The 25,539-nt window shown below is 33.6% G+C and overlaps 1 protein-coding gene across 3 annotated transcripts in view; it reads left to right on the top strand.

Moving 5' to 3' along the window:
* LOC117100643 (serine/threonine-protein phosphatase 2A 56 kDa regulatory subunit epsilon isoform-like) overlaps positions 1 to 25,539 on the top strand; it is a 76,884-nt gene that overhangs the window by 9,339 nt on the left and 42,006 nt on the right. For all 3 annotated transcript variants that reach the window (XM_033240442.1, XM_033240443.1, XM_033240441.1), the window contains exon 3: positions 9,045 to 9,241. In XM_033240442.1, coding sequence (XP_033096333.1) covers positions 9,045 to 9,241 — 197 coding nt within the window. The remainder of the gene's footprint in view (positions 1 to 9,044; positions 9,242 to 25,539) is intronic.

The following is a 25,539-nucleotide window of genomic DNA, read 5'->3' as shown; positions in this document are numbered from 1 at the left end:
CCATGATTTATAATAATTGGAGTAATGCAAATGCATATTTTCTAAAAAAATTTTTAGTGAAATTTTGCCGGGAATGGGGCTTTAACCAAATCATCAGTAAGTCTTAAGAAAGAGAGATTTTAATAACAAAATCCCTGAGCAACATGACAATTTTGGACAATGCAGAGCATTAGAAAAAGCAGTAGAAATATATTTCCTCAGTAAAATAAAAATATAAATTTAATTCCTTATCGCTATTCCAGTACAGTAATAAACAATTCTAATAATGTTTTATGGGGGCTTACCTGATCTAATTCTGCTGTGTAAGCTGACTTGCTAGGACTTAAATTTATAATAGAGAACTTAGGCTTTTATTGCATAGCCTAGAACAACAATAATTCTAGTTTGTATTATTTTCCCTTTAGATAGCTAGTTTACTTATTTTTTAGTCTGATTATTTTCTTTTTCTAATAAGCACGTCTACAATCTGTGATTTTATGAAGTGCTATATCATAATAATTTATTAGGCATACAGCACACTTTGAGGTTTGACTTTGCAGATAATACACTGCATAAATAGTAGCAAGTTGATTATGTTAGCTATGTAGCAATAATTAGCTGTGTGTACAGTACTGCAGGGTAAAGTGCATGATTCGGACTCTTGTCGGTAGTTGTCATGCTCTGTTCCTGTGTCCAACACTTAAGGCCAACTCAGACAGCGATTTGTTGTCACGTACTGTAGGGTCTGTGTGAGTTAAACGCAGATATGATGGTTTGCGTCGGAGGCAGTCGCGTCGTAGAATATTAAACATGTTTGATATTTCTCACGTCGGGCTGATCTCTCTCATGGCCATTTTTGTCTTTCTGAGAAAGATGTGTAAAACATACAATTTTCTAGAAAGGCCTGCAGTGCTGTATATCGTCAGAGGCCCATTGCATTATTAATAAATCTATAGTTCATTCAGGCAGCAAGTTCACATATTTTAAATAGTTTCTTTTTTCTTAAGGGAAGATTCATGTGGAAATGTTTTGTTTTTGTCATAAACCTTTGTTGGTTTATAAAAGAATAAAAATTAGTAAGTAGCGAAAAAGTTTATTAACATACTGTAATAACAAGTCACAACCAAGAAAATCATAAATTCACATGCGCAATATCCATGTAAGATTAGAATTCCTCTTTGGTGTGAGTTGATCCTAGGCCTAGTAATTTCAACTACCGGTACCTGTACAGTACTAACCTCAAATCAGCTACAAAATTATGCCTAATAATCTGCCGAGTCAGGTTTGTTATACCAAGGTGTGCCATTCTCCCGCTGTAAGGCTTAGAGCTATGCGGCTCAGGCTACACGTAACAGCTTATCACAATATCTACCTTTTTTTTTTTACATTTCCTTACAACTATTATGACTATACTTAATACTCAATCTACACATACTTTGGTCATAATTACATTGATAGGATTAATTAAGTTTTGGACGGTGGTACAACGAATGAAAAATTTTTTGTTAAAAACTAGACCATGCGCAAAAATGCGTATCTCGGAACATCTTTTAAAGATCAAAAGATCTCATGAGATTTTAGACTCAGATTGGGCGGATCCCTCAAATATTCTAATATACTGGGAAAGCTTGAATTGTACGTACAGTATGGTTCAGTCGGCCTATACATGATCAGTTTGTGTTTTTGGACTTTCATGGTTTATGGCCAACTTTCCTTCTGTGATGAGAAAATCTCCTCAGGGGGCTTAACCCTTATGCTGCCAGCTCTTTTCTTATTCGGTCAACCAGAGCACCAGCTGATAACATTACCTCTAATCCCCTGTGCCAGCTAATTATTTAACAAGGTCATCGTAATGCTTATTTTTGATAGTGAATATTATTTGCTCAATAATTCATAAACTATTCAGATTATGAAAATATAAATCTAAAAACAATTAATCAGCATTAGTTGGTTTGTACATATATGCTTTTATTTCTGCATTTTATTTATTATTTATGTATAGGTGTAATTTTGCCCTACCTGACGTGGAATTGTACCGAATACTCAGTACATTTGAAAACAACTGCGAAAAAAGCGCAAGTTGTTCTCGGGTGGGACCCACGATCTCCAGATCAATAGCCTGGCATCATACCACTAGACCGCCAAGCATGCGCCTGATGATTATTTAGTGAATAAATGATAGGAATATTTTGTCAAGGTCTATCACAATTAGCATATTGGGCCTAGGCCTATTAGCAGAGTATGTGTTTTCAAAGTCAAATTACTTGCTGATGAAAATCAAAATAACGAATCCTAGGCCTACGTATATTTACTAACATTACCATCACAGTCCAGGCCTAGCTAGGCCTAGGCTAGGTCTGCCTAGCTAGGCCTAGGACCAGAACATCATTTTTTATGTCAGTTTCTAAGTCTCCTTATTATCCAGCACAGCTGTAACAACTACATAAGAATAACGTTACTTAGCATTTCAAAACATCATATTTTCAACTTGCAAAAACTCAAACTTCTAACAGAACAACACCACCCAGCAAGTTTCACATCAAAATGTGCAGAAATTCATTAGCTTTCATACAGTATGCACTAAACGCTATTTGGGTTAGTGTTAAAACAGCCGCTCTATGGTCGTTTTTTGAAGACCGTTACAATTCACATTTATGCGAAGGTGGCGTACGGCCGACAGTGAGCCTAATCGCATTTATGCGAAACTAGCATGCACACCAACTGTGCGGTGTTCACATTTATGCGAAGATGGCAGCGTAAGGGTTAATGATAATATGGTTTTCTATTTCTTATTGGAATCATTTTTTATTTTATATTTATATTTTAATAAGATAAGGGTTGTAGGTAGCTACAGAAGGGCGGGTGGTAGACATTTCAATTAAGGATGGGTAGGTGATAACATTGGTAAACTATGAAAGAGTGGATTGTAAGGATGGGCTTAATAAAGGTGGCTTTAGACATGTTGGAAAACTTTAAGGTTGGGTGGACCTGCCCACCTTCACCCACCATAACCACATCCCTGATAAGATATGATCATACAACATAAATGTTATTGATTTAAATCCTTTGAGGAATTGTGGTGACATAGGCCTACAGTACTCTAAGATTCCAATTTTTTTTAAATATTGAATATGGATTTAATACAAGTCTACAGTATTAGTTGTAAATGTATAGCTAGTAAAGTAAATGAACATAAAGTATAGTAGTTTAGTCAATATTACAGTCTTTATCATGAAATATTCATAGGCAGATGCTCTTTCTTTAGCTGCAGTAGAAACTACTGTAGCTAACCAAAGGTCATTGAATGAAATTCTACAAATCATCCTTAACATGTGTCTTTTCAAGGTTTATTTTTAGTATTTCATGTCTTATTCATTCTAAACTTTTGATGTCATAGACTTGTGTATTGTATCGTCACATTTCGTATGTCGCACTTGGTTCATAAAGTTAATAAACTTTATCTGCTGCAGCCTAGAAAAGAATAACTATTAAATTCCATTCTATTTATGTAATTAATTGTAATGCTTTGATAATGGAATTCTTAATAATGTTGTAATGTACTGTACTACTACTAGTTGTCTTATAAAGTGTGTGTCTGAGTTTAGTAGGATAAATGCTTCTTGTTAAATAGTTGTGTTTTCATGAGCATACACTACGTGACACGTAAGTGTGTAACCATAGAAACTGCTCAATAAGTGGTAATTCTAATGATGGTATTTATTGAAAGTCGGATTATTGGTCTAATCAAATGAACTGATTAGTAATATTTCTATTTTTAAAAATATACCATGGTTTCTCGGGTATAAGCCCACCATTTTCCCTTGCGTCTGATTTCAATTACTAGCTTTTCTCTGGGCAAATGGTCAGAATATAATATTTTTGAATAAGGAGCACAGAAAAAATAGTTAAAAAAAATTTCATTGTTTTTTAAATTTGCCTTTTTAGTTGGACTCTATATCACTACATTTTATTTCATGAACAAGTGATTGAATCTATAAACCAACCTCCCTCCCATGTAATAATAATAATCAGCCCAATTTTGTGTTCAAGGGTGAGAGTATGGGCTTAGACTATACTTGATAATAACAATCTAAATGTAATATTACAAATCCTTTCAAGTCCTAAAAGCAAGTAATTAAACAATAGTATTAAATTCAAACTTAAAACATTGTCTAAATAGCAGACTTCACGGATTAGGAAGGCATGCGTTCTTTCCCTTTTTTAACTGTTAAAATTCCACTAAAACTATTAAATAACTAAGAATTACTGAATGAAAACTGAACCCTGACATTTTTTGCAGTTTAAGAATAACACGAGTAAGGTGAAACACTGGCTGAGAGATATTGGCTTTTTAGGATCTCTATTGAATTATATATTAAAGAATCAATTCCTTGCAATATTTCATTGATGCAGAAATGAATAAGATATTAATAAGAGCATTCTGTGTAAGTTGACCTTTGCTATAATAAATACTGCAACCTTCAACCTTCATGTTTTATTGTTAATAATAACCTACTATAATCTCAATATTACTCAGTAAATAGTTTTGATAACAAAGAAATAATTAACAATAATTACAATTTTATTTTAAAAGTTTGGAGTATTGTACATAGTTTTGATAATATTTAATAAAGAATAACAATATTTTAGGGTAGTTGTTTAGAACTGGCTTGGAATACAGTACAGAGCTGTGATGATCGGGGAATAAATTTGAAATATTTTATAATTTTTTGGAACAGGCTTAGAGTCGGTGCGTAATTTTGATAATAAAGAAATAATTAATAATATTTTACAGTTTTTAGAACAGGCTCGAGTACAGTATTATACAGTAGTTTAAATAATACAGTAAAAGAAAGAATTAACATTTTTCATTTCATTTTATTCAATATAAAAATTGCAGTCGAGGTCTGAATTAAATGATACTTACAATAATACAGAACAGTAATATAAAAACATCAAAGGAAGGTAATATAAAAACATCAAAGGATTAATTATTAATTAATAATACACAAACAGCACAGATTAAAAACATTAAAAATTGCATTTTTTACAAATTATATGATTAAATTTTATTTTTATACAAAATTTATATAAGGCAAGTAGGCAAATATAACATCAAAACATCAATCAAACACAAGCACCAGACATAAAAAAGGAGATAAAAAGTAGCATTAAAATACGTTAAAATTGGACAATTAACTACAATTTTATTTTAGGCTTGGAATACAGCTAGAAGACTGATCCCTACTAAGCCAGGGGATGACCTACAGCATAGACAGCAGATTTTGCTCTGCATGCAAAAATGGTCTAGGAGTTATTACATGCTCACATTATGCATTCTATACAGCACTTGAAATGCCAGGGTTGTCTGTGTATTGACGTCAAACAAACTGTGAGCATGGACAAATAGAAAAAACTAGCATAGAAGAATCTAACTATTGAATCGAGAAATAGAGAATGAGATTAATTTGCAAAAAAAAAATAAAAAAAATATCAAGCATTGCATGCCAGTCACAAATAATTAATTATCAGATTGCATAGTATTTGGAAGTACAGTAGTGATAAAATATTGTTGGGTTATTGGATGTGGATATTTTTAATTCTTTTAGAACCTATATTTGTATACTGTGGGGTGGGTATGAAGCATCAAGGGTTTTATTTACTTAACTGTTAGTATAAAATGATGATAGGCCTATCCTGGATAAATAATTGATTGATTGAATGATTATTGAGTAGATATAGATTGGACACCCCTTGAATAACAATGAGTAGGTAGTAGGTAATTTCATTTGTATTTTTTGAATAATTTTACTGGGCTTGCTACTTTCCTATACAATATTTAAACTCACGAGAAGCTAATTACAATATTTGTTTATCACCTCATTTCTTTTCATGGTAATTGTTGTTATTGAATCCATTGTTTAAACTAAACTATATCTGTCAGACTTCTGATTAATTGGATTAAATTTGACATGATTATAAACATTAATGAATAACCTGTTTATTACTCTCTACCTAATTATCTATAGTATTACAGTATACTGTATGATTGAATATAAAATAAACAGATAGGAATGGTTGCTGTAACTCTGTTTTCAAGGTAATTTTCTAATGTTGTTCCCTGTAGTAAATAACATTTGTAACTCTTGGAAAAACATAACTATGCATGGTTTGCAATACTGACGACAATAGATCTTGGATTTTGTCATTTTCAGATGGTGGTATGGGGGTATGGTCTTCTTCAGAAAATATTTGTTTCTTTTAGAGACCTGAAGATGTGTTCACCTTCTGAGACTGGTCTGTTGATGGCGTTTAATTGCTTCAAATTTTAGGAATTTAAAAAAAATGTTAATTTGAAAGATGATGGAAAAGATGATATGATAATTATGATTACCTACTGTATGCAGTGGCGTGGATTCATTACCAGGCTTAAATATGAGAGAAGTAAGTCCATGACGGGGGGAAAATGAGAGGACATGTTCCCCATTAAATTGTTTTGTAGATTATTTGGTAAAAAGTATTAAGCCATTAGACATTAACCCCGGTATTCTTAAAACGAACTTTAGTCCTAGTTTGAGCTAAAACTTACAAATTACGTCATTCATATTCTTAAAATGGACTTCGACTAGCACTACGACTAAATGACGTGAAACTCGACTAAAAGGATACCTCCGCGGGCCGATTTATTTAGTCAGCCTAGAGTCAGGCTAAATCACCGACTTGAAATATTTATCCTACTAAAAATGTGTTTATTGTAACTCACGATAAACTGAAAGATAAATACAATTGTATTAAGTAGCTCTGATGTATCTTCAGTGTTTTCACGAAAAGGGGCATGAAGTTTAGCTTCCAAAAGGCGAAATTAATATGTTTTGCTAGCCACATGCGATAGTTCCCGATTTGCCCACGATCACGTAGCTTCACCGTAACAACAAAAAAGATGGCGCCGTCTTCACTCGGACTCAATTATAATTGTTCTCCAAAGAAAGCAAATTTACATTGACTGTTCAAATTCTCTATCGTTATATGTTAACAAAAACTAATATACTTATTATTATGCAATATTAATTAAGCAAATGATGGTCTATTGTGAATTATGAGGAAATAGGTTTTGAACCACAGAGAGCAGCTTAATATTTATCCGTGTTACCGGATCTCTAAAATTTCGTCTGTTATTAAAATTACTGTAGCCCTTTTCATTGGTTAGTTTGATAGTCATTGCTTGCCAGCCGTCTTCAGGTGAACTAAATCTACTGTAGGACTTGATTTAGTTGTACTGTAGTTAAAACTTCAGCTACGTTGTTTGTGAATACAAATTGAAGTTGAAGTTGCAACTAGGACTATTATAAAGTTTTAGTCTGAAGTATGTTTTAAGAATACAGGGCGTAAGGGTATCCTGACTTAATATTCCTTTCTTTTCTAGTACTTTTCTAGTATTCAGTCAGAGGGCTGGCCCTAGTCTATACCTAGGGATTTTTTGGCCGCAGTATGGGGAAGGTTGTAGCCACCCAGTTCGTTACAGGGTCCGCCCATGTTTTTCCTTCCAACAAATGATAATGAATAGAAATTTATTGAAGAAATATTATGTTAACAGCAAGCAGATACTTAATTATACTGTACAGGTATTCCTACTTTACAAGTGCTGGAATCTAGATTTAGAAATTTGACATGTAAATCAAATTCCTAAAAGTGATGGTAGCAATCACTATTACTTTCAAATGTAGCTCTATGCGGTTCAAATTATACAGCTGAACAGCCTTTCTAATTGATATTGAATGTAAACATACCAGAAAAACTTGTACACACAACACGTAAGCACTATTGAGTGCATATTTAAAGCAAAGTGAATACTCTACACATCAGAGAATAAATTGGAAGTGTGAGGGTGTTGTACTAATGCTTGTATGCATTTTTATTCTGGGTTAAATAACATTTAATTCACTTAGCTAATTTTATTGAGTAAGCTATAGCATATATAGTGTTGCACTAAACCATGTGTATTGTATACTTTCTTCCTGGTAGTAAAATTTATTTCTGTTCTATAATAATAATAATAATAATAATAATAATAATAATAATAATAATAATACCATTTAGAAAAAATGCCTACTATACCATGCAATGATTACTAAAATATTTACAAAACTTCCTAGACAATAGACTGTGTTTGATGACCCAGCACTAGTAGAAGTAATTAGAAAATATGTGACATTTAAAAAAAAAAACATTTTCAATTCTTTTTCTTTTATTGATTTTGAGACGCATTGTGTGCAACCTTGTTCAGTTACTACTAGGTATCTACAGTACATCAGAGAACTTGCAATACTGTAGTTTAACAACCTTTATCTAAGAAATGATACTGTATGTCTCATGCATATTCATTCAAAACATGCTTACTTCAAGCACTTTATTAACTTCTGAATCTGATTACACAAAGCAAGGATTGATTTGTACTATATGATTTGAGTAGAACAAGAGAAGATTTGTTTTCTCTTTTATAATTATTTTTATCACTTTAGATACAAATTGAAGTTGAACAGTAAATTATCTATATCTCTTATTTAATTTTAGAATCACTTACCGGTACACATTTTCATGCTGCATTTTAACTGTACAGAAGTTTCAAATTCTTTTTTCCCAGGAAATAAACAACAAAGTGTAGTGTATATTCAAAGTGAATTGAATATTAATTTTGGTATCATCAGTGTACTATGGACTCAAGTGATGATGATAGTTGTGTGTCCCAAAGTCTGTGATATAATTCAGTGTGTGTGTGTGTTACGGACATCAATCCCTCCCGCTCCTCTCTTTCGCTTGTGTTTTCGTGAAAGGACTTTATCTGTACGTTGCGGCCTACCTGTATTAATGTGTACTGGCAGCAAAATTGCTGGAAGTAACCTGCAATGGATTAGCCTGCCTCCCATCCGAGGGAGTATTGTACTCGTCTGCTTCACTACAGAAATTAGGGAAAAGAGCTTCTGCAGGCCGTAATGGCTCCTGAAAAAAGATATTCGGCATTCTTTACTTGTTTACATGCATTCTGATCGTTTGATTTGTCATTTCAGATACACCGCCAGCGGAACAACCGGAACTGTTTGTAAAGAAACTACAGCAGTGTTGTGTGTTCTTTGATTTCATGGATGCTGTTGTGGAACTGAGAGGCAAAGAAATCAAAAGAGCTACTCTCAATGAACTGGTTGACTATATTACAACTGGAAGAGGTGTCATTACAGAAGCTATTTATCCAGATATGTTTCAAATGGTAAGTGGCATCCGAAATAGGCAGGCGTTTCCACACACTGTACTTGCTTTCAAAAGCAATTGGGCTGAAAATCATTTTCCAATTCATATGAATGGTTTTATGACATGTATTAATGGTAATTCCATTTGTGAATGAAATGGAAATAACATTACTATGTGATGATTATAAGTACCATTGATGAATCATGTTAACATTCTATGAATAAATATAAAGTAATTTTAAAATAGATATTGTACATTTATGCAGTTATTACTATTTTGCATACGATTCTCTTGAGTTAGGCCTTTGATCAACAATTATTTTGAACATTTTGGGTGATATTTGTTAAACCAGCTTTTAAAATATAATTTGTTGTATTTGTCAAATGTACTTTAAATGATTATAAATTATAGCATAGTGATACAGTATTGCAACAGCTATAGTTACTTGTTCCTTAAAATAAGCAAATTAGTAAGCACAATGTTATGCACAATATGCCAATACATTGAAGATTAAGATGGGCCCAATTAAGCTGTCAGTAGAATACAATAGTTGAATTCATGCTAGTGCAGTCCCGGCTACAGTATGGAACAGTAGTTCATGGACTGTAGTTTAACAATACTGTTATACCGTCTATAGTACATTAATCAATGCTTCACTTAAGTGCTAGGCAAACAAAACTCTTAAAAGCATAATTTACTATAGTCCTCAATTTAATAAATTGCATAACATTACTGAGTATAGTCAGCCTTAAAAAGTTCATTCTATTGTAATGTGTTGACAGCAAGCTAAGGTTTCACTATGGCAGGCCACAGTACAGTAGTTTTTTTCCCCATACATTGTTTTCCTTTTGCCCCAGAATATTAGCCATTTATTATACAAATAAAATTTCTTGCCAAATCTTGTGGGCCTCTGTATAGCAGGGGGCGCTATATATGACATGAGGGGGAAAAGTGTAGGTACCAAACGAAAGGCCACGCCCACCTCAGGCCCACCATGATTGGGGCTGAGCTGATGACATATTTTTAGAATAGGCACCTTTAGAAGCCAGAAATGGCACTGTCAGACTGCAACAAAATAATTGGCAACTAAAGTTTAGGCCTAAATAAAACAAAAAGATATGTTTTTTCTGAATTTGCGAGGATGTGAATTTCTGGGAGATTTTTGCTTGTTTGCGGGAGTGTGGGGTAACATACCAATTTCAGGGAGACTCCTGGGAGTTTTGGGAGACTTGGGATCCCTGGTATAGTCAGCTAGGACCAAACATCAGCTAATACCAAATATCAGCTAATAAATAATCACTTCAGATTACAGGTGGGAAAGTGCAGCCCGTGGGCCGCATGTGGCCCGAAAGTGGTTTTTTTTTGCATCCCACGAAAATGAATTAAACACGCTATACAGTATGTCCGTCCCGCCAAATATCTTTGGCTAGAAAACACATTGTTTTTTCAAGGCCGGACACCGACCATCTCTAAAAAGTAGTATTTAAACTGAGAATAAAGTTGTGTAAAAGCTGTGCATGAACAATAACATTAAAGTTTGGGTGTGGCCCTCTGTGTTAAGTCAAAAATTCACTTTGGCCCTGCGTCCGATTTTTATGCCCACCCCTGCTTTAGATGGAAAGATTGTAGACACTTGAATCAAATAATTGGTCATGATTAAAAACATTCTTTATTACAATCAAAATTAAACCTACAGTACTGTAGACCAAGGCTTAGTATGAAATGAATAAAATATTTCATTGTGGTTCAGTGTATTAGAATATCGCAGATAGTATGCACATTGATTAACAAAATATTATTGGTTTCCAATCAGTTTTTGATTGCTAGTACATGACATGCTACAGAGTGATATTGTTTCATTCAAATAAAGATGCTACAAGAAGGAAGAGAAACAATATTTTTCTATGATATGGAAGAATGTTATGGCTTTCAGAACACCATTAAAATAAGATTCGAATAAATCCTTTCAAATAATGTATAATGCAATAGAGAAGAATAGTTAGGTAACAAAATGTCAGTCTAGCATTTAGTTACTCAGCTACAGTATGATCAGTTGAATACAGTACATCATAAAGTTGACTTCAGTGTAAAATGTAGGTTGCTACTATCCTAGATTAGAAAATTGCTGACCTTGGAATTCTAATAGTTGGGGAAAACTTTCCGGTCTAATTGTTTGCTAATTTCATGTGCTGTTGGCCTATTTAAAAATGTACTGTATGAATAAAAATTTTAAAATAAAGAAAAAGACAGAGTGGTGATGATGTTAGGTCTGCATTATCTACAGGTTAGCATGTTTCATTTTTTTAAGTACAAAATTTCAAATATTTTGCTTTTTTCCTGGTGATCAAGTACGTATTTATATAAAGGTATTGATCTGCTGTAGAATTAATACTTAAAATAAATATACCTTTGAAAAAGATTGTATAATATATTCATCTTTTTGTTCTGATAAATTGAGTCACTTTAAAATAAATTGAATCTAAACATTTATAAACAAAGTGATGAATAGATTTCTGACATGCACAATTTGAATTAACCCTGTGTTTCTAGAAAAATTTCAAATAATGCTATGCTTTAGAGTGCATTGGTTTAGGGAATGCATGTTTTAATTTACATTCCCATGACCAGTAAAGTATTTAGATTGACAGATATCAAACTTGATTGTTAACCAAATGTTAAAGTTCAACCTGCACATTTGAAATGTAATATTCCAACTGAAATTCCTCTGAATATCCAGAGCCTTTTTCACTGGAGGTTTTATGCAGTAATATCAAAGTTCTAAAATATATTTTATAGTAGTTATTTCTGTATTATGTTTGCTTTGACTTTCTTTAAAATTTATTTACACTAGTTATCAATGCATGAAAAAAAAAATTATGTAATCGCAATGTTTAATTTTTAATTTCAAAGTGCATTAACATTTGAAATATTTTGCTAAACCATATTGTCAGACTGGCATTATTCTCTCCTTTTAATGTTCAGTATGTCTGCTTGTTACTCTTATACAAAATACAAAGCTAGTAAATCATTTAATTAGTTGCTGTATTAAGCTTAAATTTAATTGAATATGAATTGTTCTCTTTACAGTTTTAGGCAAGTTATCAACTTTCATTGGCAAATTAGGATGAGAAAAAAATATTTTCAAGCAATTAAAGGGCATGAATAAAATTGTATTTATTTGCAGTCATTCTCAAATAGGCTGGTCATTAAATTAATTCATGGAGTTGTAAAACATTTACCAGTAAATCAGTTTTTTCCTTTATGGTTCTGTTTTAATTGAAACCTGTGAAATTAGCGATTCGTTTTTGAAATTAAATTTTAGAGTTGGGTTTTTCACAAGATTTTATAATAGATCTATTAGTGAGATTCAAAATGCATTCCTTTGTTTTAATGTTTTAAAAAGGATGATCTGAGTAAAATTGGTAGTCAACTAATGGTTACCTAACTGTAATTATCATTTGCCATAACCTTGTGTTGTTTGGGTATTTTGTAGGACAATCCACGTATATTTCCCGGAAATAATGCATGCATCATAAAAGATTAATGGTCTATAAATGAAAAAGATCTATAAAATGTTGATTTCAGTATCATACTTAAATTAGTAACCTGCTGTACTCCAATTCTTTGTGATAGAAGCAAACATGACAGAAACAGGTGGAAATGAAAAACCTTGTTAATAATCGCATCCATTTGTTATTGCCTGAAATATTAATCTAGCTTGCATACTACATAGATATGGGGGAAAACTGTGTATGAAAGGACTAGGTATTCTAATTAGTTGACAGGATATGCTGTATCACCAAGCGTACTTTGTGGAAGGCTTGCTGACATTATAGTAAATCGAAATGTATTCAAATGACTAGTTTGGTTGTCAATTAAGTCAATTTATTACGTTTTACTTTCAATTACATTAATTCTTAAATTGTAATCTACATTTCCACAGGTTTACTACTTTATTTTGGAAAAATTGATTCTAAAAATATGTATGATGAAATGAATGTAAAATGAAATTTATTCTTACCTTTGGGTTGACATATTACCATGTTTCCTAGCAATAAGCATAACGCTAATAACGGTTAATATTGATATTAACATGAATAATAGACGCTTTATTTGAGGGAACTGAATGATAGTACACAAAAAAGCCATTATTTCCTAAAAAAAAATAAAAAAAATACTGCCTTTAAACTCTGGACATAAGGCAGTAGAGGCTTCCTAGGATTCCACACTCAAATCTAAATTTGATTATAATTTTCCTCATTCCATCAATTTTTTTATAATTTTGAAAAATTAAAAGGTGGGGGGAGGGAGGGGCAGGGCCCTTGCGGCCCTTCTTGAATCCGACACTGCCCGAAATAAATAGACATAATGCATAAAAAATTTATTCATTCATAGTAAATTTTGTTTTTTGGTTCCCATGCCTTTATTTTTGGCCTTTATCATCATTGTTTATTCCGAATTATTTATTACACCGCTATGTAATCAGTATCCCTCATTATTTAAATTTCTAAATACCATTTACCTAACTTCATACAGTATTTCTTGTCAGTTCTCCTCACACAGAAGAAAGCCATCGTGTTTGAAATATTTATCCACTGGACTGAGCAAAAAATTACTAAATTAGTTACAAATCACCTCATTTCACTTTTGTTTGGCATTTACAATTGGTCTGCTTCATTTTCCATCTTGCACCCATCAGTTCTCCCATGTCAAATATCCTAGATACGCCACGGTATATAAAAACACAATATTGAAGTCTTATGAGTTTATCAAAATAATTAAAATTTTTTGTGAAAGTCAGCCATGCAACGAAAATGTGCTTTATCAGTCTGATGGGTGTGAGCAATAGATTCAATAGCTAACACTGCTATCGCTTGGTCTGAACTTAAAATGTGCCTAAGGAAGGCAGTCGCACTGAAAGAAAGAACTGTAGCTAAAAATAAAATTAGACTACTGCATGGAAAAAGTTATTAGGACTTCCTGACTAGAAATTTTTTGTGTTGACTACAATGATTTAAACAAGTCTACTATACTATACAAATGTTTATTAATGATAAATAAAAGTAATTGCAGTCGACCTTCCCATTTACGTACACCTTGGGCTGAAAGCAGTTCGTAATTGAGAAAATTCGTAAATGAGAAGCTTGTAAGAATAGCGCCCCAAGTTTAAAAACGCTAAGTTGTTGCCAATAACTAGGCCTGCCTACCAACATCTAGGCTTAATTTTGTATTTAAGTGTTCAATAAATGTTTATAGAAATCGTTGAAGAATCAAATTTAAATGTTATGCAAGACAAACTAATATATTAAATATCGATTCATAATGGGCTAAGAAAATCGTTTCATGGATAGACCGACCTAATCTTCCATATCACTATTGGCTGACTGTTCAGTGGTGGTTTAGCTGGGCCTAGCAGCAGCTCTTTGCTAACTTTAGCTAGGCCTCTCTCCATAATTTGTAGCAAATTAGTAAACAAACATATTAATTAATATTAATATTGATATTAATTTGTATTAAAAACACTGAGCTTATTTATTTAATTTAGTCAAGGTATTTTTGTATAATTTAAAAAAAGAAAATGTTCCTATTTTTTCCGACCTTCCTGACTTCCAAACATGTGGTTTTTGTACCTGTAGCGTTGAATGATGGGTAATTGTTGATGTCATCTTCTAAAAATAGAGCAGCTTGCAAATCGTTTTTTGACAGTGAAAAACAAATAATAAAAATGCCTATTGAATATCCGAACTAAGGGAATTATTCTTAAAAGGATAAAAGGTTGTTGACATTATAACATTTATACTCGGACTCTGATTCGATTTACTGTGCATTTAGACCGCAGGTAACCATAAGAAAGAGTAGGGTAGGCCCCCTGGTATAGGCTACCCAGCCTTGCCCTTAGCCTAGACAAGGTAGGCTTAGAGCATGCACTCCCTGCCTGAATTTCGGCTAGTTTTGATTATTTTACATCATGTATTTGGTCTGACTTTTCTAAGCCTAAAGTCGTATGATATATTTATGAAATGAACTGTACTGGTACTATAATGCATTTTTAATGACCTTTGTAATTCGTTTTTCTTAAAATTAAAAAAAGCAAAAATTAGATGAATAAATCTAGCGATGACGTCATCGGCCGAACGTTCGTAAAATAGAAGGTTCGTAAATGAGAAGTTTGTAAATGGGAAGGTCGACTGTACTACAATTTAGACTGTTGCGTTTTTGTCCAGTGTACTTACAGGTATCCATAATGACAACTATATTTGACCAATGTACAATTAAGCCTGGGAAATTCTCAGAGGCTACAGTATTTCCATTGTCTGTCTGCACGATCTCTGTACATGTATGATTTCCATACAGGCTACATACATTATCATTAACTTTTTTTTTCATGGTGGCACTTCCATTTATGAAATACAACAATCCTGCACTGTACACTCCCTGTATTGTTTAAAACAATGCCTGTAGCTTGTTTACACTGCGAAGGTGCATATTGAATTGTATTTTGTTAGCACATTATTTACTATACTATATTAGTATACTAGTATATTAGTTTCTGTACAATGCAAATAGAAAAACCTTGCCAACTTGTTTAAAAGTTTATAGGCATTGTTATCGCGAAAACCAAGGAGTGCCAGTGGCTTCGGCCATTATTAACGTCATGAATATTCATTTAGCTGCTCATTAAAACGATAAGGAATCCGTGGTACACAAATTAAAATAAAATTGGCATTGTCCCTAAAGCTGGGCACTTGCTACGTCGTACGACAAATACAACTCAACTCTCTGTGAGCGCGAGATGACGTGACGCTGTCTGCTGATTGCCCGTGGGAGTCTGAACGGACCGTCTTTAAAAACAATCCATTGGGCACGTGTTGTCACATTGCGTTCTTTATAGCACCTCGTCAGCCGACGGGCCAGTGAGTGCCCGCTTAAGAAACACAAGAAGACCAGTTTTTGCGAGTAATTAATGATTTGATTGAAAGTATGGTACAGTCGAGTCCGCCAAAGTCGACTCTGTTTAAGTCGAAAATTCGCGTCAGTTGAATTTTTGAAAACGTCCCAATTCTTTCCTATGTATTACTGTGTAAATTGTTTGTTTAATTCGATTTTTTATAAGTCGAATTTTGGCTATATCGACAGAATTTTCCGTTCCGGATAGGCCGATTTTAAAGTAATTTCAACCACACAAGTCGAAGTTTCAAATTTAGTAGCGCACGTGGGAAAAATACACAGCCGTGGGAAAATACGAAGTTCAATCCTTGTTGTACGGCAACAAGTTAGCCATGTCAAACTAACATCTTAGACAGCGAGCTGTGGAACTTGGCTCACATGATCGTATCTCGTAAGTTGCAGTCTACTCTCACAATACAGACACCCCTCCGGACCGGCTCCAATGTTCAGTTTTTCGTCCAGTTTAGTTTGTAAAACTCGTACTGAACCCATTTCAAACAAGATTGTTGTAGTCAGGGCCTAGCTATTTAATTAATTTATCAAAGCCCTGGATTCTTTTGACTGCCTAGCCTATGCAAATTCAACACATTATTTAATAATACATATAGTACCTGTTGTTTTGCTGTACTGCTCAGCAAATTTAATTATTACCAATAAAACTGATGCGACTTTTATATTGTTTTTGCGTGCATTTCTTTAGGTCTAATTATGTTTTTCCAAGCACACTTTCTTCGTTGGGCAATGCCACTTGCTGGTCAGCAGTCTAGTTGTAAACAGAACAGGTCGCGCCCCCAAAAACTCTGCCTGCCCGCCAATTGGTCCATTTTCGTGGGGTGTTTTGCAGACTAGACATGTGCTTCGGCTGTGATGACGTCAGATCGCCCAAAGTTTCATAGTGCGTGACAGTAACAAGCTCGGTGTAATCAAGAATTTTTTAATTAAACAAATTTATAAAACAAAACAAAAAACAAGAAATCCTCATGGTATATTTTAGAGTCAAATCTAAATAAACCTAACAAATTACATTTTATTCTCTACAAATTTCTTCCGTAATTAAATTAGCAACATGTTTTGAAAAGCGTCTTGAGTTTAAAGAATGAACGAGAAAAGAGTACTGGTAGCCAGTAGAAACTTGCTTTGTTGAGTTCCGTCTTTATTGCATGTTGATTCCAAATGGTTTTTAAGGATTAAAAACAAGAATATACACTTATTAAAACATTGGAATGCGTAAATTTCACTTCATAATTAACCAAGAAAACGTCTACTAGTGTGTCGTGTTAATTAACAGATAATCTCCATGGTAATGCGAGTATAGCTAAGCGTCTCGTTTTCACAGCGTTTGGTATGCTTGTCGTTGAACGATGTCGTTAAACTATCGTCTGGTTTTTCGAGTGAGTGTTACCGTACTGAATTTGACAAATCGTCGAGATTTGGAATAGGGAGTTCATGTTTTCGGAACGTATTTTATTAAAAGAAGAATAGGAATGAGTTTGGGACTTAAGAAAATGTTCGGTTTTGCGTGAAATTCGATTTTGTGGGCATTGAGTACACATTGTTCTATGTTAATATTATTTTTCGAAAATGTGCAAGTCGAAATCTGTATAACTCGAACTTTTTATGCCAGTCCCATTAGATTCGACTTATGCGAACTCGACTGTATAATTTATTTTTTGGGAGAAGGTTACTGTATTCTGTGAATGCAGTCAACTTGTATACGATATGGAGTCAATCAAAAATTAAATCAGGAAATACTGTTAGCCAAGGTTGTTGGCTTTAATAAAAGCTTTTTTTCATGTAAGAGAAAAGTAAAAGCTTTACTGTACAATTTACTAACAACAGACAAGACACAATGTGTGTTGTACATCATGTTAAAGATGTGTACTGTCTGTCATGAGCTAACAAAATGAACAATTCAATTCCATCACTGTACTGCACCTAATTTGTATTGTACAGTAGTTAAGTTATTAACTTAAATTTTTCCCATTAATTAACAGTTAATGAACACCTTTCCTATATTCTTTTGCATTACCCTTTAATTGGCTGCTAATTAATTTAAGGATTTTTGTAGTAAAATGTCTAAATCAGCGAAAACCTTTTTAGATCTGTTTTTAGTTGTAAGTTTGAAATTTATTCATTTCAAATGAGCTGGTTAAAATTCTATTTGAAATTTTTAGGTTTCACCGATTTATTGTGGCACTCAGAAATTCCCATAAAAATAATTTATAACAATCAAACTACTGTATCCCTAGTAGTTTTCAATAAATTTTATCAAATTTGTTGTAACACTTCATCTTAAGATATCTTGAAAACAAACCTTCATTAATTTTCCAGTGAAGATTAGTTTAATGTTTTCCAATATGACCTCTGACAGACACTCTGCGATGGTTCCATGGCAGATACCATCGATGAAGTATGCTAAATAAAATACACACATTAGACTGGCCATTGTGGCGGTAATGCTTGGTGTATCTTGGATGCTTTTGACCTTTTGAACATATCTCTCCTTTCCTATTCTTTTTAGTGTCATGTCTCCTAACTGGAATATAGATAGAACTCTATTCTAGCATGCTATCCTTTTGGCTGAAATGAAAACTGATTGGAATCTTAACAGTAAAGCTTGAATCTAGATAAGCTTAGCTACTTGTAACTAGGATACCGCTGATGCCAATCAAAATTTTAAACCAGCTCGATGCAGCTCTAGCCGTTATTCCTTAATTATAATTAATTATGATCTCACTAGCAGCCTGTTACCGTAGGTTTCTGGACTGTTGTACTGTGAAGTATGAAATATCAGTACTCCACGGTCAATTTAAAAACGTAATCAAAGTCGGTTATAGAATTGGAATTAGCATTATTTATCACCATTTAATTTTCATAAAATCAGTTCATACTATAGATAGTGGCAAGTAATTGACATTATGCGGTTGTCCTACAGTACAGTTGAACCTCCCCATTTATTACTAGACTTCGAGTGACAATGACAAATTTTATATGAATATGCAATCAAGTTTACTTCAAATTACTCAACTCTGAATACAAATTTGAGCAATTAGCTCCTAAATTTATTAAATAATATCCAACACAAATTGTTTTTTTTTTCACCAAAATTAGACCATAAAAAGGATAAATTAGTTTGGAAGAAGTTATTGTAGCCTGCAATACAGCATCAGAGTCTCTCTTGCACATTCATTCTAACCCTCAACAGAGTTTTACTGTATGGTGACCAATCTTCCTTGGGCCTTGATTGCCCTTTGCAGTTGCTGAATCACAGTCAACAGTTGGAAGAGCCCACTTCCTGGAAAATGATCTGGTTAAATTATCTTTCCTATTAACACATCTAAATTTATGCTGCTAGGCATGGTCAATACCCATCACTATCTGACATCTGGGAGAGAATTGGTAATACAGTTAGTAAATACATGTAATATAATGAATTTTTGGGAAATGGGTTAGTTTCAGAGAAGTGTTTTGCTTTCTTGTTGGAGTACGGAAGACTGTCCCAACCAATTTCCGGGAGACGCCTCTGGCTCGCAGGAAACTTAAGAAACCTACCTGCAACACCTAACGTTCCTTAATTCCAGAGTTTTTGGTTTAATTGGTACAGCATTAATGTGCAGGAGTAAACATTTTTCCTATTTTGTTTATAACTCATTTTAGACTGATTTACCGTATGCTATAGGCTTTCCCAAATTAAAGATTGTGTAATTTTATTATGGTAGGCCTACTGTATATGGTAATTGTATAGTATAGGTGATGTATCTTATTGTAACAAGCATTTTAAGCTCAAATGGAGCCTCCATGCATTAATAAATGTGGTTGGCTCTTGGGTTGCTTTTGGATACAGTTCTGGTAGTGTTTCCTATCACATAAGATATTTTATGTAGGATATTAAAATAATAATTGAAAGTATGATTATTGCCCACATTAGTTTTTAAGTTACACCACAGGTATAATTGAAAATGTTGTATTAGTTTGAAATTAAACCTATATTTTGTGCATGTATTTTTTTTTCATCCCAGCACATGCATGTTTATGGCTACACAAACTAACTGTAAACATAAATTTTAGCTTGATTCTGCTCATAACAGCATTGTATCTGACCTTAAGTTGACCTATAATTCAATCCACAGGTATAGTTGTCATCCATCATTACCATTTTCATTAAATCATTTATAATCATTATATTAGTTTATAAGGTTATAAGTGGAAAACGGCCTTAAGAAGAGGGCGGAATAAAAAGATAACATTGGTTTTCTCATTTAGCAAATAGTTTTTCCAAAAGCATACAGACGGAGGAGAAAATAAAAATAAAATTTTATTGGTAAGTGTAAACAGTGTAGTAATATGGATGGTTAAATGCTTTAAATTTACATAATTAGGAATAAATATACAACATATCTTATATTTGGAGATTTTAAGGTAGCGGCGGGAATAATAAAAATATTTTTAAAAACTTTTCTTTTTTTCTGAAATTTCCATTTTTTCGTGGTGGCGGGTGTGCTAATTAGCCAACAATAAAATTTTATTTTTATTTGAAACCATCATCATTGGTGGGCAATGGTTCACTAAACAAGGTATAAAGGTCTCGCCTTGCTGTAATTAATGCATTAATTTGGCATCCAAACCTACTAGGTATTTGATACTCTGGATGGAGAAAGACCATGTTCATTTGCCTTGGTGAGGGGGTTTGATCATTTATTTGGGAGCACAAAGCCTTATTGCACATGCTTTCCTTGTCCTAATCACCACCTTTGCATTGCTCCACCCATTGATTATGCCAAAGTAGATGTACTATGCACGTACGGTGTGCATTGGATTACTTGTAACCTTATGCAACATACAATACAATATGATTGCTTGAAGAATAGGTAGCGAGTCATTAACATTTATTCATCAATGAAGTGATCGTATGTTTGACAGCCTGGTTGCAGGTGTCTTTATGTACTATAGTTCTGGTGCATCTACTGTATATGTAAGCCTTATACACCGACTGCGACAGCAGCAGAAAAAATTAGAACCTATATTATTTCTTTAGTGATCAACACCACTAAACGCAACATGACTACACAACAGAGTGGTGCATTGCTCGGCATGCAATCATTTTGTCTTCTCAAATAAAAAATGTTCACTACTAAAAAATTTAAACTGCAAAGGATGCATGTGTGAAAACTATGCATTGTGTATCGATTGCTCTGTATGGCAGAATTTATTTGTTGGCGAGTCGATGTGCTTGTGTGTGTAAATAGGCCTTTAGTTGTACAGTACTATTAAACAATAAGTATCATGAATTATGGTCCACATGGTATCTTTCACATTATGATATTTTTTGAAATTTATTATATAAAACCTTGACATTATCTCTATCATTTTATTGATGAAAGCAAATTTTATAATTATTATGCTCAGGTGACATTAATGTCTGCTTCATGGAATGCACATTAAGCTGTACAGATGAAATTTAGATGGAAGATTAAGGATTGATATGGGAGATAATATGGATTGCTGATATTACTTGGACATAGTATAGCGATGACCCTTATGCTAGCAACACCTGTGGTGCCTACAGCATTAGATATTATGCAAAGCTCTGCTGGACTCTTATTAATATAGCATATCAGTTTCATGTAGGCAACTGTGGTATTGCTTGGATCTCTTGAATGGTTGCATTATAAATCCATTATCAAAATTTTGGAATAAATCTTTCATCATATCATTTTTCTTGCAGAGTATACCAAAAGGGTTGGGATTGAAATGATTTTTAATATAGGACAATTATTAAATTATCTATTATTATTATTATTAGTATTCAAAGCAAGTTGGATGTTGTGTATACAGTAGATAAGCCTAAATTTTATATTTGACCCTGCAGTAGATGACAGTTTAAAAACATCTGTGTGACTTAAAGTAAGCGATGGTCTGACAATTTTGCCGTATTAATACTGGTGTGCTTAACGAAATGCAGCATTTCATAGCAACTAAAAATTGTGGTAGGCCTACAGTATGTTGTTGTAATAGTATACTGTAATGCCTTTCTGTGTATGGATTGACTGGCAGTGGCATAGTGTACTAAACTGTATTTTAGTAGTCATTATGATTTGTCATTTATTGTTCTATTGCACCCTATAAAAAAAAAATAGTAACATCTTATCTAGCTGGAGATAGAGATCACACTTGAGTTGTTCGCTGGTGCACAAAAAGTAGAATTGAGATAATACAAGCAATACTAATTTACTATTGAAGACGTTGGTGGGGATGATAAACAAAGATTTTTTTATTAGGCCTAAATACAAGTACTGTATGACAGTCATGCTAGATCTGGATTTGTGTTGATATGAGGTAAATTCCGTATATTCACCTTCTGTAAATGCTACAATATATTTGAGAATTACTGTACATTGCTTAAAACCTTAATCTTCCACAAGTATGTTTTTGTTTTGATTGCCCACAATTACTGCAACGTTTCCCATGCGTGCCACGCGGGGTAACTTTGTTGTAGTGGCGTGTTAGTAGGATCTACCACTACACGTAGAACGTAGCCTGATAAACAATTATACTACGAGAATGTTGATTGTTTTGATGGGTTGATTAGCAGGAATAAACATTGTGTTGAACTATAGTAAACAGTTGTCAATAATAGAGTAAAGAATGTATCCAAGATATTATCGAGCAAAATATGCTGTGTTGTATTTTATTTTAATTGTAAATTATTAGTAAGTTCAATCTCAAGATCGTCACTAGTCCTACCAAACATTGGCCTAGACTAGGGCCTTGATCGACCTGCTCATCATCAGGCCCTACTCACCCACGGACTCGGTCGTAAAGTTGATGTTACTTAAACCACAGGTATCCATATGCCCTTATACTAAACACTACACAACATGTAATGTTAATTGTCCTACTGTACATGTTGGAAGAAAAACTGCTGTAGGCATAGGCATTTTGAAGAAGGCCTAAAATAAAAAAAAGGTTTTAATACTAGCTGAAATACATTGTTTTTTAAATTTAGATCTCCATTTTTTGCTACCTCCATGCGACGTTTTTTTCTGTTGTATGAGTAGTCATATGAAGGTTCTATATTCCTGACAGTTGGCTATGCAGCAGTGTACCCTTCTAATGGAAACTGAAGGCAAGTGAAGATATAAAGGCAGCCAACTGTCGGGTACATAACAACTTATCTATCTTAGGCTTTCCACAAAAACATGAGGCCTAGGCCTAATTTAGTACAGTAGTTACTGCGATGCGAGGGTGGTAGATCGTTTAATCAATGATATCGTGTTATCGTCTAATACTTAAATACATAAAAATAATGTGTGTATAGTTTAAGAATGTACCGCGTGGGTCGCATTGTTTGTTATGTGGTAGTATATGTAGCAGAGTGACGGCAGCAAGGCTAGGCCTAGCCTAGGGCCTATATCGTGTACGTTCTTGATCATCATGATGAAAACTTCGGGTGACAGGCGATTGGGCCCATCTGGTGTGGTCGATCGGGCCCATCTGGTGTGGTCGATCGGGCCCAAGCTATTTTCAAATAAATTGTAGTCATGTAGGCCACTGCCAGCTCCCCCACTCCCGATATCGTTCCTAACTACTGTAAAATGAAAATACTGTATACCTAGCTAGGCCCTAGGCCTACAAAAATTGTTCAAAGAAATTTGCTAAAAATATTACTGTAATTTGCCTATCAAATTACATTACCAATGTGGTCTAAAATCACTATTTTGGGCCATAAATACTCCCCCTTAATTTTTCAACCACCACACACATTTGACCCAACCCTATTTTCTGATTATGTCATTTATGATGACTTTCAGAAAATATGGTTGGTTAAGTCATGTATCATGCATAGGAACGTTGACACCTGCAAGTCTCTGGTTTCTATTTATACTATTATACAGTATCAACTTGCATCGTTCTTGACATTTTTATTTCTTTATGAACTATTTATCCACATTTTTTTCTGGAAGGATTTTGTACTAAAGTTTATTCATAAAATGTTGAACACAAAAACAGCCAAATTTGGGAGTTCTGTGACCGTCAATATAAAAATACAGATACCAAAGTACAGTTACACTTTATTGTGATTCACATTGTCATTATGATCATAATGATACTGGTACAGTATATTATATTATACTGTATATAAAATAGTTAAATGAATAGGAACAGTATTCAATTATTTAGTGATAAAACGTTGAAAATTCCTCCCACCGTTGTTCCTTCCCTTCCTGTCTCAAACCCATTCAGCCGTATCGAGTGTGTGAGCTGAGAGAAGCACATGTTCTGCCTTCGTGAACAGACCGCAGTACAGTATGTCAGTGAAAAAATTATTACACTGTGCCCGATCGGAAATAGTTGTGTAGAGTTTTTGAAGAGAAAGATTAAATTAATATTTAGAAACTATTATTGTCTACATTAATTAATAGTAGGTAACATTTCAGGCGAATGAAACATTCATTGACAGCGTACGTGGGCCTATTTTTGACCTCTGCGTAAATAAAAATTACATTCAACCTGATCCAACTCAATACGGATCCAACTCAACACTGTTTTCTATTTATATCCGCTTGCATCGAACTGAACTTCGTGACATCTTTATTTGTTTTATGAAATAAAGCCGTAAAGTAGGCCTAGTTAATGATGATGGTATGATAATGATACTAATGCAGTACAGTATATTATATAATATATAAAATAATAAAACAAATACAGTAAGTGTTCCGTTTAAAACCCGTTCCAATGTCGGACCCATTCAGCCATTCACATCTGAGCACATGTTCTGCCTCCATAAACAAACAACATTACTGCAGTGTCTCAGTTAAGAAATTATAACCCCGTGCCCAACTAAAAAAGCATTAGAAGGTTATTGTCCACTTTCATCATTAGTATACTGGGTAACATTTGTGTCCAATATAAACCATTCACTGTTCAGCGACGTGGGCCTATTTTCTGTGCGTAGATAAAATTTAATTCAACACTTGTTTGTGATGTTTCTTCTCTCTTTGAACTAGGCCTAGCCTAGGCCTATTTGTCAACTTATTTTCTGGAGGATTTCGTCCCGAATTTTGTACTTATTAAATATTTATAAAATATTGAACACGAATTAACAGCCCAAAATGGGAGTTGAATTTTTGCATAATTATGTACAAAGCTGAGAAAACCGATAGTAAATTATGGCCTAGTCATACCCGGCGCTGAATTGTGTTGTGGCCTAAAAAACATAGGCCTCGTCTAGGCTTATTATTAGAAGTCAATAAGTCGGGTCAAAAGGAAGGTAGGCTTAACTTTCGAGAACCAAGTCTTACTTTATTCTGATCTGGCCATGTACCATTAATAAACAGTACATGAACATCCTGTAACAACTGTAACTGT

This window comes from Anneissia japonica, unplaced genomic scaffold (assembly GCF_011630105.1).
Source record: "Anneissia japonica isolate Jap-2015-1 unplaced genomic scaffold, ASM1163010v1 scaffold288133_len202418_cov178, whole genome shotgun sequence".
Taxonomy (NCBI): Eukaryota; Metazoa; Echinodermata; class Crinoidea; order Comatulida; family Comatulidae; genus Anneissia; species Anneissia japonica.
Note: the sequence above shows the minus strand (reverse complement) of the source record. Positions and strands in the feature narration are given on the sequence as shown.